The following is an 18,312-nucleotide window of genomic DNA, read 5'->3' as shown; positions in this document are numbered from 1 at the left end:
ACACCCCCTGCTCCCTTGCCCAGGACGGAATAACATCAGCGGGAGGCCTCTGCCTCTGGGCTGTAGATCTCCATACTTCCAACAGGAGGAAGTTATTTTGGGGGAATTCAAGGGGAAGGCCAATTGGGACAAACTAGCAGGTAAGAGATGGTTTCTGCAGACAGGCAGACCTGGCATCAAGCCCTTAACTAGCTGTGTGGAGCCTTGGCTAAGTTCTTGGTCTCTCTAAGTCTCAGTTTCCTCAGCTATAAGAAGGGTAAAAATAGTACCCAGGCATCGCAACACTGCAGCTTAAGGAGTTCATGTACAAAAAGCCAGGTGCAGGGCCGGCAGGAGGGCAAACTGGGGAGTTAGGAGTCAGTGTTGAATGGGGACAGAGGTTCCATTTGGGAAGAGGAAAAAGTTCTGGAGACGGATGGTGGTGATGGCCGCGCAATGTCTGAAGGTACTAATGCCACTGAACTGTGCACTTAAACCTGGTTTAGATGGTAAATGTGGATCACCCCAAACACACGCACACACAGAAGCCTGCCATGAGGACCGGCACCCAGGGAACACCTCTTACGGCAGAGGGCTCTGATCCTGTCACAGTGCTGGCAGTGGGTGAGGCACACTGCTGGCATCTGCAAAACCTTCCCCATTTCCCCAAGTTCACAAAGCAAAGAGATACAAAAGAGGAAGCCCCACCTGTGCCATCAGATTCCCATCCTGGTTCCCTGGGACATGGGGCCTGGGAGACCAGTGACTTAGGTTCGATTTCTACCCTTGTCCCTGGCAGGTCATCTAACTGCTCTGAGCCTTGAGTTCCTCGCTCTGCAAAGTAGGAGGAGTGGCTGTGAGAGCCCACCAGATTCTCTCCGTGTGCCACTGACACGGGGCCTCCCTGAGAGATGCGTGTCCTCCACCAGGCCCCACTTCCTGGGGAGAAAATCTAATGAGTGACCACCTCCACCTGCTCAGGGAGCCGTTTCCAAAGCCCAAGTGGCCTATTTTGGGCCCATGAAGATGTCATGCCTTGTCATTTATTAACCTCTGTTTTTGTTTTTTTCTTTCACTTAGAGCTCTGGAAGAAGTTATAAAAGCCATTTGCTTGGGGCCTCTGAAGGCCAAACTCATTAACTAGGAATGATTAATGGAGTCCTCCTGCTTGTTTATTCAGCTCAAGTCTATCAACAACTGCAGAAGTATTTTGTTTTCCGTCTCCCTGATGTTTTCGTTCTGTCTTCTCTGCTAATCCTGCCCCCTTCTCTGCCAAATCCCCTGCTCTGCTCTTGACCTTGCTGGCTGGCCGCCTCCTCTCTCTGGACTCACCCTCCTCTGCTTGACCTTCAGAGACTTTTCCCCTACCAGGTTCTGGGGACCCACTTGGGACAATGACTCTGAAGACTTTGGCCCCCGGGGAGGGGGACAAAGGGCTCTCCCACCCTGGCTGCAAGCTCCAACCTCTCAGGGGGTCTCAGTTGCTCAAAGGCTTCCCAAGAGGCATTCAGACCTCCAGACCCAGACTACACAGTCTACATCCTACCTGCTTCTCAGTGGCCCACCTGCATGGCGCTGCCTGAGGGGCTCATGCTGGGCTGGGGACACTACCAGCCTGTCCCACACGCCATAAATCCCTACTCCTGGAGTCATGCCTGTGCTCTGAACTGTTGTTTCAACAAGACCCTGTCAAAAATACACCTATTTCCAGGGAAAGGGGCCCAGGAGCTCAAGTGAATTGTCCTCCGAGCACTGCTGACTACCCCACACTAGGCACTGGCTACTCTACAGCCAGATGCAGCCACTCATCGGCTCTCACTGGCATTCCCTGGCCATGAGTCACCTTCTAGTGGAGGCCTGAGCCCTGAAGGGGTGGGATGCGGGGTTTAGAAGTGCAGGAAAGAACCTCAGTGGAGACAAGAGTCCTGCCTTGGGAGGGGAGAAGCCAGGACAGCCAGAGGTCAGGGCGGGTTTGAGCGAGGCTCCCGGCCTGTGCGGTGTAGAAAGCACGGGAGGGAGCCAATGCCCAGCCCCTCGCACGCTCCAGGGAGCACAGAATCCTGAGTGTGGCGTAGGCTTCTCCTGGGCACTTGCAACTGATTACGATGGCCCAGACAATGATCAGCTCACACAGAAATGTGGGTCCCTTCTCCGAATCGCCCATCTGCCATGTCCTCCTGTGCCCTGCCGACACTCCACTGGAGCACATCATGACTTATTGAGTCATGACCTCCAATTCGTCATTTGTGGCTTGACTGTAACCACAAGCCCTGGTGTCCCTGTCATAACCCACCCACTCCGAGAACCTCTGGATGCCCCTCTGCTAGCAGACAATGTGCCATGCCACGTCTTGTTTGCACTCCATTAGGCTAAATAATTATCTTGTTCAAATGCACTTTCTGGGGACGCAGAGCTTTTTCTATTCCTGGTGTCCTGGAGGAACCCTCACAGCTGAAGCACTGGAAGTCTGACTGGAGGGGGGAAGGGGGTTGACCACCTCCCAGGTGGGATAAGGAGGCTTTCCCAGAGTCAGGTTCCCCACAGGGGCAGTCGCCCCAGGGCTATCCCTTATACGCACCTGGCTATCCAGTCCAAGCAAGAGAAGCATAATAAAAAAAAGAATGGACCAAAACGTGGGCAGCGGCATCATTGTCACAGCTTTTGGGTAGGCAATGAAGGCCAGGCCAGGACCTAGAAAGGAAAGAAAACGGGGAGGGGCACAGGGGAGGAGACATCAGCCACCAAGCCACTGGGAACCCTGGGCTCACACAAAGACACTCAGACCCAAATACAGCAGGGAGCCAGGTCTGAACTCTGGCCTGGGGAAAGAGACCAGGCCTGTCTCGCTTTTGGGTGGGACACGCTGGGGCTCAGGAGGGGCCCGGTTTTAGCATCTGTCTCCTACACAGCACACGTGGCCTCCTCACACACCAGCATCCATCGGGGCGTGGTTATTTGGGGTAGGATGCAGACTGAGCCCAGGGCTCGGTCTGCAGAGACAAAGGAAAGGGAGGATCCTCCCACCCCAAAGCAAAGCCATCGAGTGGACAGCCTTTGCTGGAAGGAGGCGGGGGAGCGTGGTGGTGACCTGACCGCCCAGTCTCCTTTGCAAAGGGAAGGTTTCTATTTTTGAGTTAATGGCTAAAACACCATAGGAGTGGAAAGAAAAACCAATACAAAACCATGCCCAACAGGAGGTCTGTCTCTTCAGGGGTGCATCTGTGGGGCTCTCCCTGGCAAGGTCAGAGCCAAGCCCACGAGGTCAAGGTTGGGCCAACCAGGGCCCAAAGCTGAGGGAACATGGGTGCAGGGGCAAGGTCCCAGGCCTGCATCCAAGTCATCCTCTTCCAATTTCCTTTTTGAATCACCCCATACCCTCTCAGGGCCTCAGTTTCCCCACCTGAAAAGTGAGGGGCAGGTGGCCATAAATGACTCACGAGGAGCCTTCCTGTGTTTAGATTCTCAGAGGTAGACACCATGTCACTAGAAAAGGGCTCTGGGTTTCAAAAGAGGGGACTTGGATAGAACCTGAGGGAGAGCTGGGGAGATGGGAGCTCTGTCAGCTCAGGGGATGTCTCTGATGGGAGACATTCCGGAGACAGAGAGAAATGTCTCCTCCTGTCTCCAGCCTGCCTGAAAGCAGATGCCAACGGAAAGAATTTAGTTGTTAACTGAGACCTGTGGGTCTGAGAAGCGAGGGCAGCAAAAGAAAGTAAAATCTACAGCTAAAAAAAAAAAGTCAAGAAGCAGGAAACAAAAAGGGCCAGAGCAGGAGCTGTTCAGCAGGGATTAGAAACCAGACGAATGGCTCAAGAATGAAAAACAAAAAGCAAAACCCAACTTTACAATAAATTGGAACCAGAAACCACGTTATACTGTGTTAACACCCCCAGTGTGGCAGGGAAGGGTGTGTCCTTTTACAATCCAGAGAAAACCTGACCAAAATATATCCTTGGGCAGCGACAGAGTGGTTGGTCACTGAGATGCTGGAGACCCCCACCAGGAGCAGGGGTTACCAAGCCCAAAACTGCTCAGAACATGCCCAAAAGAACCAAGGCCAGGTTCAGAAAAATATGGACCCCAGGACCCAGTGAGATGACTTTTGAATCAAAGTTGAAGTTGGAGTCAAAAGCCGCGGCGTTTCCACCCAGACCGGGGCCCCGCTGGTCCCTACAGAACGTCAGCGTTGGCCCTGACTGGTCCACACTGAATGAGGAATCGAGTCCAGCCAGCTGCAAGACAGATGCAAAATGGGCCCCCACAACCCCCAACCCACCAGGGACGTTGTGAAGATTCTCAATTCGCTCGTTTCTGTATTTTAGTTTTGCCTTTCTCAAGCGAGCCTCTGGGAGAGGGTCTGAGCGTCTTTCTCTAAAAGTGCATGGTGAACTCAAGAGAGAGAAGTCCAGGAGACATAATCCAGCCACTCCGAGAACCTCTGGATGCCTCTCTGCTAGCAGACAATGTGCCATGCCACGTCTTGTTTGCACTCTGTTAGGCTAAATAATTATCTTGTTCAAATGCACTTCACTCAATATGGTGCTTGTTAAAAGCTTATTAGAGAAATAATCACCCTTGATGTGCCGGCTGTTCAGACATCACCGTGGGGAATAAATGACAAGGTGTTTGAAGTGGACGGGAGGAAAAAACAACTGAGATTGACAACATATGTGTCTATGAAAATACTTCGTTGTCCATGGAGGAAGATACATTGTATGTGTCTATCTGTATCTCCCATTGCCAAATTCACTCCATACTCCTGGAGATTCCCACTCAATTGCGATTGGTTTGCAAGCCCTCAGCTGAAAGCAAGCCATCTACAGAGGAGGTATAAATCATCCCTGGCTCCCCCTCACCACTCTAACTGCCAAACTCCCGAAGGGGCGTGGGGACTTCTGGAGTTACATTCTGTGTCCTCAGTCTCTGGCCTGCTTTTGGGGGCTCTTTGGGCTCGGTGGAGGGAACAGTACATCTGAGGGTCCGCTTTGGAAGCAGGGACAGTGGAGAGGTGTGTGGGGGTGACATGTGGATTTGCCAAGGGGGTCCTGCAGTGTTGTCAGGGGTCTCAGGATGGGGCTGGGCAGTGTGCATCTCTGCCAAGCAAAGAAGACAGTGAGGAGGGGCCAGGGGCTCTGGGAGGTCACAAGGGCCAAATTCTCACACTGGAAGGGCCAGAGGTTGTTGCATGTGTCCAGGGTGGGCTGGGTGGCAGGAGGGGGACACCCTCGTGTCAGAAGGCCTGTCCAGCATGTGACAAGTGGAGAAATAGTGGACAGGATGTTCAGAAAGCCCTGTTGTAGCCCCACCTATCCCAGGCAAAGCCCTTGCTCTCAGGTTGCTGGTCTCCTCATCTGAGAAGGGAACATCTGGACACGTGATGCTGAGGCACCTTCTGACCCTCCAGTGCTAGGGCTCTAGGACTCAGGGACTGGGACATCGCCTCATGTTCCAAATACAGATGGCACAGGAGGTCAAGGGCAGTGGAACGGCAGGGCCTCCGGCTGTGTCTGGCCCTAGTCTATCGTGGTCCCTGAAGTTAATAACCCCCACGCTCTCCCTTCAGCTTGGAAGGAGCCTCAGCCCAGGACCTTGCCACCTCCAGGTAGCCCCAGGGAGGTTGTATGAAATTAGGACATGGACGGGGTGGGGCTGGGGGCTCAGCATGTAAAATAACAAAACCAACTGATGACCACCCTCCAAGTAAACTGTGCAGGGCCGGGGAAGGGTGGAGAGGTCGGAAAGGTGGACTTTGAGGATCCTGGGAGCCTGAGGGAATCCCATAAGCCAAGCCACTGCAATTAAAGCTACAGACCCAGGACCTCAAGCAGCCATGGCCAAGTCCCAGAATCGAGGCACCTGAGAGACTGCAGATTCTAGCAACTGAAGGCCCCATGATTCTCAGGTTCCAGAAGCACCTTGCTGGAACTCTGGGATCCCAGATTCCTAAGGTCCCCGTCTGTGCAGAGTCCGTGATTCTAAGCCACTGGCATCCGCCGTGCCTGTGACTCCAGGTAGCCCGAGGAAGAGTGCCTGGTCAACAGGGCCCACACCCCGAGGGGTGACACTGTGCTTACAACCCACCCCCAGTTGGATCTGCCACCGTCCCAGTAGGTCGTCCCCTCATCTACCCCCTCCCCCCACACACTGCACCCAGTGCCTACGGTGGTGCCTGACACAGAGTGGGGACTCATTCACGAGAAATCGGTGGGATGGATGAATGCGTCTGCTTAGAGGGAGCACGCTGGGAGCAAAGTGCAAAATACAGAAACCAAGGCTGAGAAGGTGGTGATGGAATGCCGATTGGTGGCTGACTTGGGCCTGAGTTAGGAAAGTGGTTTCTGTTGTGGAAACCAGGAGTTTGCTGGGGAAGGACGGGGGGGGCGGGGAAGACCACACTAAGGTAGCTAAAAATTCCCCAACTTAACCACCCCCCATGCTTTTGCCACCCCTCGGGCCAAATTGCAATAAAAATGTTTAAAATTTGGCTTTTGTACTCTTTGATATTTGGGGGACATCTTGGTGGGGGGGGGGTCCATTTTAGAAACCAGGCTCGTCCCCCCTCAAAGCCCCCTGGGGTCTGGCTTCATGCCTGCAGTACTTGGCTTACACACTAGGTGGCAGTGCCCACCACCACTGCCACCGATACCACCGTACCTGACTCAGCCACATCAGCAATGTCCACCCCTTGCTCTTGTGCCATGAAGCCCAGGATGGAAAAAATTGCGAAGCCAGACACAAAACTGGTACCACTGTTCAGGCATCCCAGCAGCATACAGTCCCTAAGTTACACATATGTCAGGGAGCAAGTTAATTCACAACACAAGGAAGCCACGCTCCCTACTTCTCTTTTTCTTTAAACATCATCATCATCATTTCTAAAGTCCACCAGGCCCGCCGGCGCAACACTTGCCTGTACGAGTTATACTTGTACTTGTTGTAGCTCCCCAGCGAGGTCATAGCCCCCAGGCAGATGGCGTAAGAGAAGAATATCTGAGTCCCAGCATCAATCCACACCTATGAGGGGGAGGGAGGTGGCAAGGAAAGAGAGGAGGGCTGTTAGAGCTGGCTTCCTGGAGGAGGCAGCGAGGGTTATGTCCACCTGGCGATGGCCTGGGGACGGGACCTTGCACATGCAAATGGAACATTTATGCTCGAATCCAAGGTGCCTTTCAAGGCAGTACTGAGCTGCAAGGAGCCCCAGAAATCAAACACCCCACCTCCCAGCGACCTAGCATCAGGGTTAAGAGGCTTCAGAAGCAGATGGATCTGGATTCCAACCCTGGAATGACAGTGGGCAAGTAAATATCACTCCTGCAGTTTACAGATAGTTTTCACATCTATAAAATGGGCTCCTTTGCCCTACCCCATAGAGCTATTTCCCAGGTTCAAAGAGTGGCGATTCAGCCCAGTGCCAGTTACATGGCAAGCCCGTAAGTCAAGGCTGCTGTCACCACCATTGTTGTTACTGTTTGCAGACCCCCAAGTTAGAATGCGGAAGGAGGTCCCAAGGAACTACGCAGGCAAAGCTGCTCTCCAGAATCTTCACTAAGCAGCTCTTTCCCAGCTGTCCTCCGAGGCTGGCCAACCCCTCTCACAACTGTGTCCTGTCCAGGGGGAAGGGTGGTGCGGAAGGAGAGCATAGGCTCTTGGGAAGCAACCGGAAGGCCCTGGGGATTCAGGTCCTCAAACAAACCCAGAAAATCTCCCAGGGCTTTCTCCACCTCCCCAAGGTCACAAGGCTGAGTGCCAGAAGGTGTGCTTTCGGTATCTGCCCGTGGACCCTCCAAAGCCATTAACTCTGAATTCCACCCTCAGCCAAGGAAGCCCACAGCTCTCCAGGCCCCGACTCTCCCATCCCCAGGATGCAGCAGCCCTTGTGGCTGCAGTGGGCAGAAGCTGGGTCCGAGCGGGAGACTTGCTCATCAGAAGATTTCTCCCCCTTACTTGGTGCAGGGCCTAAAGCAGCCTCTCTAAGTGGCCACCCTCAGACGTCCTTGACATGAAAAGAGATGCACACAGCTAGAAAGGTCCATCAGCACCGTGGACAGGCACACCCGCCACAGGCCCGGTGGAAAAGTACCAGGGGGCAGTGGCCCAGCTAGACCTGTGCACTGAAGAACCACGGAAGATGTGCTGCCAGTGGCCTCTACATCCTGCCCTGTCCTGTGCCGGCCCAGCCCTGGATGGGAGGGAGGATGGTGTGTCCCAGCCCCGCAGTACCTGTGGGTCCTCAAGGCGGGTGATGTCAGGATACAGATAGAACTTGATGCCTGCGCCCGCGCCCGGCAGCGTCAGCCCTCGGACCAGCAGCACCAGGAGCATGGCGAATGGAAAAGTGGCTGTGAAGTAGACGACCTGCGAGGGCGAGAGGGATTCAGGAGGCCGTGGGCATCACTTGCTGCTGCTAAGTCTGAGCATCCTCTCAGAGAGGCAGAGGGGAGCACTGGTCAGGATCAGGGGTTCTGGAGCCAGGTTTGCTGTCTTACTTGCTGTGCGGACTTTGGCACATTGCTTAACCACTCTAGGCCTCAGCTGCCTCATCTGTAATCTGGGTATATACAGGTACCTACCTCACAGATTTCTTTTTTTTTTTTTTTTTTAATTTGAGACGGAGCCTCGCTGTCACGCAGGCTGGAGTGCAATGGCACGATCTCGGCTCACTGCAACCTCCGCCTCCTGGGTTCAAGTGATTCTCCTGGCTCAGCCTCTCGAGTAGCTGGGATTACAGGTGCCCACCACCATGCCCAGCTAATTCTTGCATTTTTAGTAGAGATGGGGTTTCACCAGGTTGGCCAGGCTGGTCTCAAACTCCTGGCCTCAAATGATCCACCTGCCTCAGCCTCCCAAAGTGCTGGGATTATAGGCGTGAGCCACAGCGCCAGCCCACCTCACAGATTTACTGAGATTAAATGAAAAACATCCTATAAATAGTTTGTCCCAGGCATCATCTAAGCACAAAATACAGTGGTGGATAAGACAGAAAACAAATCCCTGCCTTCGTGGAACTGACATTCCAGGGCGTAGAGGTGGAAAAAGCAAAATCAGAGAGTAAGCTATCAAGTGCGTGTGTAGAAGCCACAGCCCAGTGGTTGCCAACCATGGCATGTGCCCATTGCATGCAGGTCATATTAGTTAACAACTAACTACAATGTTGGTATGATTCCTATGGTCAGGGATCAGATAAGCAAGGGTTCAAATCCCAGCTCCGTCCCCTCATTTGCTGTGTGATCTTAGGCACATTGCTTAACCTCTCTGGACCTGTTTCCTCATGAGTAGAATTCAGATAAGAGTAATAGAAGCCCCTCAACAAGGGGTGAGCTGAGGATTCAATAGGATGATGCTTGTAACACTGCCACTCATAGGTGCTCCAGAAAGAGGGCCTGTTGTTGACACTGATTTTGCTGGAAGGACGAGACCTTCAGGGAAGAAAATGAGGCCTCTCAAAGGCCCTTAACTGGGAATAGGAAAGGCTCCCCCCTTCACCAGGCCTCTGGGAGACCCATGGCCTTCCCTGGGTCACACTGCATGTTCCAGACAGGCCAAGATCAGGTGTGAGGTGGGGACTAGAAACGACGTGGCCATCTCCTCCCAAAGACCTTCTCTCCTCTTGTCCTGCAAGCGCTGTTTGTGGCTTCAGTTCTCATGGATGGATTTTCCCATCTTATTCAATACAAGGAGTTTCCAGACAGAGATTATGCCTGGGAGGAGTTCGAAGGTGCCTGGCTGAATGGACAGTTCGATCCTAGTGTTTCAGGCAGGGCACTGGCTGAGTAGGAACGTCCCAGGCACAAGCCCACTTCATCCTCACCATGCCCCCCAGGACGGTGGTTTACAGTGGAGAAACTGAGGCTCGGTGGGCTTTAAGGACTTGCCCAGGGCATCAACGGAGTCCAGGATTTGAACCCAGAGCCTGTGGAGGGCTAACCTCTGTGCAGAAAGGCATGAAGTGTTTTACTTCGACATGCAGAAAGTTCATGGTGGCCACCTTGAAACATTGAGACTGGTTGGCAGAGCCCTGGGCCGCATCTGGGGATCAGGGGACCTTGGAGGAACCACTGCACAGTCAATGCACCCATTTTACAGGAGAGGAAATTGAGATGAAGAGAACAGGACCAATGTGCCCATGGAGTTGGGGGTGCAGTGCCAGGGCACTGCTGGGGCCCAAGTATGTAACAGACACTGACCGATAGTGACAGAGCCCCAAACCTCACCTAGCTGGCACCACGACCCTCGACAGAGCAAATTCTTGTGGCCATGATCCCTTTGAGTAGAAACAATGAGAAAGGGGCTTTGGAAAAGGGCAAAAAGAAAGCTTTCAGGGCCTGCTTAGCTCAGCTGCCCTCAGCCCAACAACCCCTAGGCAGCGTTTATTGAGCACTTACTGTGTGCCTAGCACTGTTCCAAATGCTGTGACGTCTACTTTCACTGGCCCGTGCCCTAACCCTCTGAGGTAAGTTTTATTACTATCTCCATTTTGCAACAATAAAACTGAGGCCCAGAGAGAGTCCATCACTTGCCCAGGGTCACGTGGCCTTAAGCAGCAGAATGGGGACCTGCCCCACAGCCCACACATAGCAGACCAGCAAAAAGCCTCCCACAACTGGCAGTTTACTGATTCTCCCCAAGACCAGAGGGCAGCCAGTAGGGAGGCCCTCAGGTCTGAATCCAAGCTTAGAGGCTGGCTTGCCATGAGACCTCCAGGAAGCCGCTGTCCGCTCTAGACTCTGTTTCTCCACCTGGAAGTAAAGGGCTGGGACCGTAGGAGCTCTGAGGTTGCCTCCCACTCTGCCACTCTAGGTCGAGGGGTAGAGAGGCTGTGGGTCAGCTGGGGAGCCACCTCTACCAGGGGTTGCACGCTGCCTCTGCCACCCCTTGCTGGTGACCTGGGCCTCAGCTTCCCCATCTGTCCACTGAGGATAAGGGAACGCTGACCTTGCTCGATGGCCCCTGGCCTGCGGTGAGCATTCAAGAAGCCTCTTTGGCCGGCACTGTCAGGATGGCTCTCCGACACTGACAGGGTGGGCCCTACTGCTGCCTCTGCCCCCGGGCGTCCTTTGTTCCTCCAGGCCTCAGTTTCTCCAGCCACCGTCATCTCTTCTCCTTGAGGCCAGGAGCCTACATGATTTCCCGAGGATGGGAAGGCAGACGTGGAGGGCGGGGGCACATCAGGAAGCCACAGAAGGGGGGAAAGAAGTGAAAAAAGAAAACCAACCTGCCTCTCCCTTCCTGAGGACAGGCGGCCAGGCGCCCCGACCAGTTCCCACCTCTGGGGCCCTTTGTGGGCCACACCCGGGCTGGCGAACAATAGCTGCTGACAGCAGCCCCGCAGGGGTCTCCAGAGGGCGGCCACTTCAAAGCCAGCCAGGCCTCCACTGGGCCAAGCAACCGGTCTGTGACCAGAGGGCTTTGTGTCAGGGACAGGGGTGTGGAGGTGGCTTTCTTTGTTTTCACGTAGTTAGTTTATTTAACAAGCACTTACGCAGTGCGGATTTTGTGCCAGTGCGGATTTTGTGCGGGACACTCAGCTAAGAGCTTCATGAGTTTTAACTCATTTAATCCTCAGACAACTGAGAAGAGCCAGGCATCAGCCTCACCTGCATTTTCTAGATGAGGAGACTGCCCAGAGAGGTGGGGGCACCTGCCTGCAATCACAGTTACTGGTGGTGGATGCGGGATGGATCCAGGCCAGCTGGTGTCAGGTCCCCACACCTTTGGGATGTGTGTCATTGTTCCTCCCCAAATCCTGGTCATGCCACCTCAGCCGTGTGAAGGGAAAATAAAATCTCAGGACCCCAAACTCACTATGCAGAAGGAAAAAGTTAAGCTTGGGAAGTGAGTCACACACACGCACAAAACCGGCCTGCTTTCTGTTCTTCAGCAGAGAGTTGTGAGATACAGGCCACATATCTCCCCAGGCGGCCTCCCTCACCCTGACAATGTAAACTCACAGCTCATCTTCACAGGTGCCGGACAAAGAGACAAGAAATGAGCCATCCACCCACACATCTAGGCATGTGTCTCCTTCCTCCACCGTGTGTACACCCTACCCTATGGAAAATGTGTGTGTTCTCTACCCTATGGAAAATGCAGATTTGCTGAGAGACATCGTGCATAATTACCTGAATTACCTGTTCCTCTGTCCCTTCCTGCTGTTTCCCCTTACATTTTTTTTTTAAGACACGGTCTCTGTCGCCCATGCTAGAGTGCAATGGTGCAATCACAGCTCACTGCAGTCTCAACTTCCCGGGCCTAAGAGATCCTCCTACCTCAGCCTCCTGAGCAGCTGGGACTACAGGTACACGCCATGATGCCCAGCTAATTTTTGTATTTTTTAGTAGAAACAGGGTTTTGCCATGTTGACCAGGTTGGTCTTGGACTCCTGAACTTAAGCAATCTGCCCTCCTCGGCCCCCCCAAGTGCTGGGATTACAGGTGTGAGCTACTGTGCTGGGCCTCCCCTTTATGTACTGAGGTTCTCAAAACTCTCTTTGGAAAAAGTGCAGGCCACAGATCCTACTGTGGCTCATGTCTCTTTCCTGAGCACATCTTCAACCTTGGCAAAATAAACCTCTAAGCTCATCGAGCCCCCTGTCTCAGATGGGTTTTGGTTTACAGTAGCAGGTTTGAAAGCCACCCTTGCTTTGCAGAATCTGCTGCTCCGAGGACAAGCCCCTGAGAGCCATGCTTTCAACTTTTCCGTGGCTCCCCCGGGATCCCCAAGGGACAGGCTGGTGCTAGCTGCTGCCAGGGGCCTCTGGTGGTGGCCCAGCAGGCCTTGCTGTGGGACGTGGTATTTTTCCACTCTTGCTGGTGAACCTCCGTGGCTCCTCTGAGCCCTAGACCCAAAAGCCCTGTGGCCCAACTGTCCAGGAAACTCACAAGGACAACTTTTCTCCATCCCCTCTGGGCAGTAGAAAAGAGGGTGGCTGAGCATCAGGGGGAGCCGGGCATCCTTTGGGAGGTAAGTGTCTGGGCAGCAGCAGCAGCAGGGGGAGCCAGGCATCCTTTGGGAGGTAAGGGCCTGGGCAGCAGGGCTCGCCATTGATCCCAGAGATCCTAGGCAGGCCCCAAGGATCCTCAGCGCCCTGGCTGTTGGTGAGGGGCTTCACTAACTCATTTCACATAAGGGGAAGGTGAGGCGGAGAAAGTGAAAGGGCCTTGTCCAAAGTCACGCAGTTTGGGGGATCCAGAGCTAAAAGGACCTGGCTCTGACTACCCCCTGCTTTGTTTTTAACCAGGCAAAAAGAGCTGCTCCGGAAGCCAACAGCGAAGAGCCCCAGCCTCAGTGAACGTCCATGCTCACTCCGGGGCCTCCTCCCCTGTGCGTCTGCAGGGCTTGCACTTCCTGTGTGAGTGTCTGGATCTCTGCCCCCTTCCCAGACCCCACTCTGTGACAGCAGGGACATGCCTGCCACGTGCCCTACTTACTGCATCCTCAGGTTGGCACGGGGGTGGGCACAGGAGGCGGAAGAGTGTGGGGCACCCAGGTCGGGAGTGGGGCTGCCTGGGTCCAAATCCCAGCACAGCCACTGACAAGCTGTGGGATGCTGGGCAAGGTAATGAGCCTCCCTGAACCTGAATTTCCCCATCTGTAAAATGGGACTAATAACTGCACATACTCAAAACCATGAGGAGGATTCAATGAGCTACCTAGCAGCACTGAGAATGCTGCCCGGCACTCACAGGCTACTGCGCTTTCGCCACCGTTATCACTATTTGTTGAATGGATTAATGGCAGCCTAGTTTCAACCTCCTGGAATAGTGAAAATTACAAAAAAGGAAACTGCAACCTAGAGAGGCAAAGTGACTTGAACTCAGATCCTGAGCCTCTCAGGCTGGGGCTCTCCCTCCATTATCCTCCAACTCCTCCTTGCTGGACTAGACACGAGAGCAGGGCCTTGGCAGGATGAGGTCCATCTGCTGCCTGTGGGCCCAGCCCCCACGTCAGCCACAAACCTGGTCTGTGGCCAGGGCTGGAAGCCATGGCCAGCGAGCAGGCAGCCTCTCAGCCATGGGGCTTGAGGAAGTTCACAGAGCCTGACTGTGTTTGTCTTGGCTTCTCTGGCCTGGCCCAGGCTCTGCTATTGTTCTGGGAATCACGCCCACCCCTGGGAGGCCTACAGCCACCCCACGAAGGAGGTTGTTGCTAAGGGTGAGGAGGGAGGACCCCTGGAAGATCACGTCTTTGCTCGGCCACAGCTGCAGCCTGGCACCCTCTCTCTGGCTTTGACACTATTCTCCAGTGTTCTGCATTATGTCTCAAAAGTTGCTCACTGTCCCTGGCGGACATCAGCCTCCTCCATCAGACTGGGTGCTCCCCAAGGGTCTGGGTCAAACACACCTCAGGGCCTTTGCACAGGCTGTCACTTCTACCTGGAGATTTTCCCCTCCACATACGCACCTGGCTCAGCCCTTCACTTCCTTCACATCTTTGCCTAGAGTCACCTTCTTGGTAGGCCTTGCCTGGCCACCCTATTCAAAATTGCTCCCAACACTCCCCATTCTCCTTCTCTGCTTGACTTTTTCCCATAGCTCGCATCCCCATTTGACTCCTATATATTTTTCCCATTCGTTTTGTTACAACCTGACTCTTCCTGCCAGGCCATCAGCATCTGGAGCACAGGAATTTTTGTCTGTTTTGTGAACCACTGCATGTCCCCCAGCCCTGTTTCTACAAAGCACCTGGCACACAGTAGAGGCTCAAAAAATACTAGTGCGTAAGTAAGTGATGATGTCTCTAGCACTGCTCAGGACCAGTGCTCCACAGAAACTTTCTCACTTCTGTGTGGGGAAACTGAGGCAGAGTGAAGAAGGGCACGGTGGCGTGCGCCTGTGGTCCCAGCTACTCAGGAGGCTGAGGTGGGAGGATGGTTTGAGGATGGCTTGAGCCCAGAAAGTGAGCTGAGATCAAGCCAGTGCATTTCAGCCTGGGCAACAAGTGAGCTGAGATCAAGCCAGTGCATTTCAGCCTGGGCAACAAGTGAGCTGAGATCAAGCCAGTGCATTTCAGCCTGGGCAACAGAGCCAGACCCCGCCTCAAATTACAAAAAAAAAAAAAAAAAGAAGAGAATTAGCATTTACAGAACCGTCTGTGCCAAGCATTGTGCCAGGTGTTTAACACACCTCATTTTAACCCTACTATCACCTATTTTATAGAGGAGGAAACTGAGGCTCAGAGAGGAGGAAGTGACCTTGGACAAGTCACTTGACCTCCCTAAGCCTGAGTTTTCTCATTGTTTAAAGAAAGGAATAAAATGGTGTGCTTGTAAGACAGAGAACCGGGGTAGCACAGTGAGGGTGCTCTCCAAGGAGGTGCAGGAGTTACCCATGTCCCCTGCCCCCGCCTGTTCCGGGCAGGACCGTGCTCACTGGTGTGCACGGGCAGGTGTCCAAGGCCTGGACTGCTTCCCTTCCACCCTTGGCTTCAGGATGGCAGGGTGGTTCTGCCCCAAGAAACAAGCAGAGGGCACTGTGTGTGTTGGAGGGGGGTGCACAGGATCACCCCCATTCTACCTCTTGCAACCCTGGAGTCCCAGGTCTTGCAGGGTAAGTGACTGGAATAATTACTTGGATCTCTACAAAGCCATGATTTTGCCTCTTTGGGGGCTCTTTATCCAGGGAGACACATTCCTCAACCCTCAATTCCACTGTGTGGCTGGAGCAGCTAAGGTCACTGCCCACAGCTCCATCTGGAATGCTATCTTAAGACACTCCTTTGACTTTTGGGGGTTTTTTGATCTTAAAGAGACGTTCCCTCTTTTGGCATGTGAGTCACTGGGGAATGCGTTGACAGGGCACTATCTAAAGGCAGATGAGCAAACGCCTTTGTTCTTTATAGCTTAGGGCCCTAGGTTCAGGCTCACGCCTGTGATCACAACATACCCCTGCACCAGACTTTGGCATCAGCAAAGCCATGACAACAGCCAGTGTCTAGGTTTTCAGGGAACAGTTCGGCTCTAATTAGTAACAGGTAACATTTCAGTTATTGGTTAACATTTCCACTATTGCTAATGTATCAGTTATACCTAAAACCTTAAAATTACAAGCTAACATTTTACATTTGTTAATCACTAACATCCTAGTCACTATGTGACATATTAATCAGCAGCAAACACTCCAGTTATGAATAATACTTTGGTTTTAACAGCTAACACCTTGGCCATGAGTGGATGATTTAATTATCAGCTAACACTTTCCTGAACAACTAACATTGGAGGTGCCGGCTGAAATGTTAGTTATAACTCAGTTAATCTGATTTAGCAGCTAAAATCTAAGCCAGTGCCTCTCAACCCATAAAGTGCACTTGGATTATCTGGGGATAATGTTACAATGCAGCCTTGGAGTTTGTAGGTTTGGGGCAGGCCCACGAAGCTCCCTGCAATGCTGATGGGAATGCTTGTGGCCTCCTCTGCAAAGCGAGGGTCCATGCTGTGGCTAATGGCTCTTACCACGGTTGCTGGCTAACCTCCTGTTACCAGCTAACCTATTTATTAGAAGTCCAACATTAGTTATCTGCTACCATCTGCACTGACTGCCAATACCTTGAGATGAGAAAGCTGTGGTGGATGGGGCTAGCTCGTGTAGGCTCCTGAGAGCCTGACTCTTCAATATTCAGGAATTCTGTGAGCTGGTCATTAAACTGTGGACAGCTTGAAAGCAAACATGGTGGGAGCACTGACACCATGAAATGGACAAACGCTACAACAAACCTGAGTTTTCCTTTTTTCCAGAGGGCGGGCTTATCAGCACACCACCACTGGCCACCTCCCTCCTGGGGCGTGGCTAATTGCAGGCAGGAAGTGGGGGAGAGGGCCAGCCTGGCACAGCTCTCCAGGAGGCAGGGGACGGACAGAAGTCCAACTTACCTTCCCAGTGGACCTGACGCCCTTCCAGATGCAGAAGAAACACACTAGCCAGACTAAAAGAAGGCAGAGAGCGAGGTCCCATTTCAGAGAGCCTGGGTGGTCGATTCCAGGGGACAAGCTCAGCACGTTGCGCCTTGAAGCAAACACAGAGCCAGGAGTCAGTGAGGGGCCTGGCCCTGGAGTAGAGAGAGCCAAGGCCCAGACACTAACAGGCTGGGGGTCAAATCCCACCTGAGGCGCTGCATTTACATAAGTCACCTCACCTTTCCAAACCCAGGAATCCCCATTTGTCTTGAGACAGAGTTGTTGGAAAGAAAAGAAAAGGATAGACTCAGACTCCAGATTCAGGCAAACCCAGGTTCAACTTAGTCTGGCCTCAGGCAAGTTAAGGAACCCCTGAGCCTCAGTTTCCTCATCTGTGAAATGGGCACTGATTTTCTGCTGGGACTTCAGCAGAACCTTCTTCAGTGCCAACCGTGGGCCAAACACTAGGTTCAATTCTCAGCTCTACTGTTCGTTCCGTCACTGACAGAACGAAGTTAGCCAACTTTCCCAGACCTCTGGCTCCTGGTCTATAGTGTTGCCCTCCCCCAATATTGTCCCTTATTATTTTATTCATCCATGTGTAACCTGGATCTCTCACTAAAATGTTAAGTCACACAAGGTCCTAAATTCAGGGTCTGGGATTCAGCTAGCACTTGATAAACCTTTGCAGATGTTAACTGTGGTGTTCAGATGCCCAGGGAAGTTTCAGGCACACAGCTGGCACCTAAGCAATGCTGGTTTCCTCCCCTGCCCTGCCAGGGTTTTGAGGGTCTCAGAGAGAGGCAGGTAAACGGTTTTAAGGATAATTGGCACGGGACAGTCACCAACCCTGCCCAGGATGACACGGCAGAGCGTGGGTCTTTGGAGTCCAGACTTAAGCTTCCCACCAATCCGAGCTGATTCCTGCTGCCCTGCTAAACAAGCACACAAGTACCTACTCCCAGACATTCTTATGGATGACAGCATCTGAAAGCAGGCCAGGGCGATGCAGGGTACTGACAGCCCAGGCCATGAAACTTGATGCCCAGAAGTGGCACCCGTGGTCCCAGAGCTCTGACTGTTGCAACAGTGATCGAGGACAGCCACGCTGAGCACAGGGACATCGGCCCTGCCCACTGGGCCTCCCAGGTTACCTGTCCACCACAGGCTGCTGGCCACAAGAGACAGGGTCTGCATGCTCCAGGGTGTTTGCGAACCCCTGGAAGAAGCTGAGTTTCCTTCTAATGGGAGTCAGCTCCCTGTCTGAAGGTCACACTCCCATGCAGGAGGGGCAGGGAGTGAAGTGTGACTCTGTGCTTCAGTTTCCCCTTTTGTAAAATGAGAATAACAGCTCCTGCCCAGGATGCTCTTGGGGAAGCATTCTGGAACATCCCAAGCTTTCAGCCAGTCCGTGGGATTACCCCCACAGTCAGGGCTCTGGTTCT

At 53.2% G+C, this 18,312-nt stretch overlaps 1 protein-coding gene across 3 annotated transcripts in view; it reads right to left on the bottom strand.

Annotated features, from left to right (window-relative positions):
• SLC6A6 (solute carrier family 6 member 6) overlaps window positions 1-18,312 on the bottom strand; it is an 87,890-nt gene that overhangs the window by 14,551 nt on the left and 55,027 nt on the right. For all 3 annotated transcript variants that reach the window (XM_016940534.4, XM_016940535.3, XM_016940533.4), the window contains 5 exons: window positions 16,844-16,976; window positions 8,200-8,334; window positions 6,890-6,993; window positions 6,634-6,758; window positions 2,558-2,670 (listed from right to left, as the gene is read on the bottom strand). In XM_016940534.4, coding sequence (XP_016796023.1) covers window positions 2,558-2,670; window positions 6,634-6,758; window positions 6,890-6,993; window positions 8,200-8,334; window positions 16,844-16,976 — 610 coding nt within the window. The remainder of the gene's footprint in view (window positions 1-2,557; window positions 2,671-6,633; window positions 6,759-6,889; window positions 6,994-8,199; window positions 8,335-16,843; window positions 16,977-18,312) is intronic.

The sequence above is a fragment of the Pan troglodytes genome, chromosome 2 (assembly GCF_028858775.2).
Source record: "Pan troglodytes isolate AG18354 chromosome 2, NHGRI_mPanTro3-v2.0_pri, whole genome shotgun sequence".
Taxonomy (NCBI): Eukaryota; Metazoa; Chordata; class Mammalia; order Primates; family Hominidae; genus Pan; species Pan troglodytes.
Note: the sequence above shows the minus strand (reverse complement) of the source record. Positions and strands in the feature narration are given on the sequence as shown.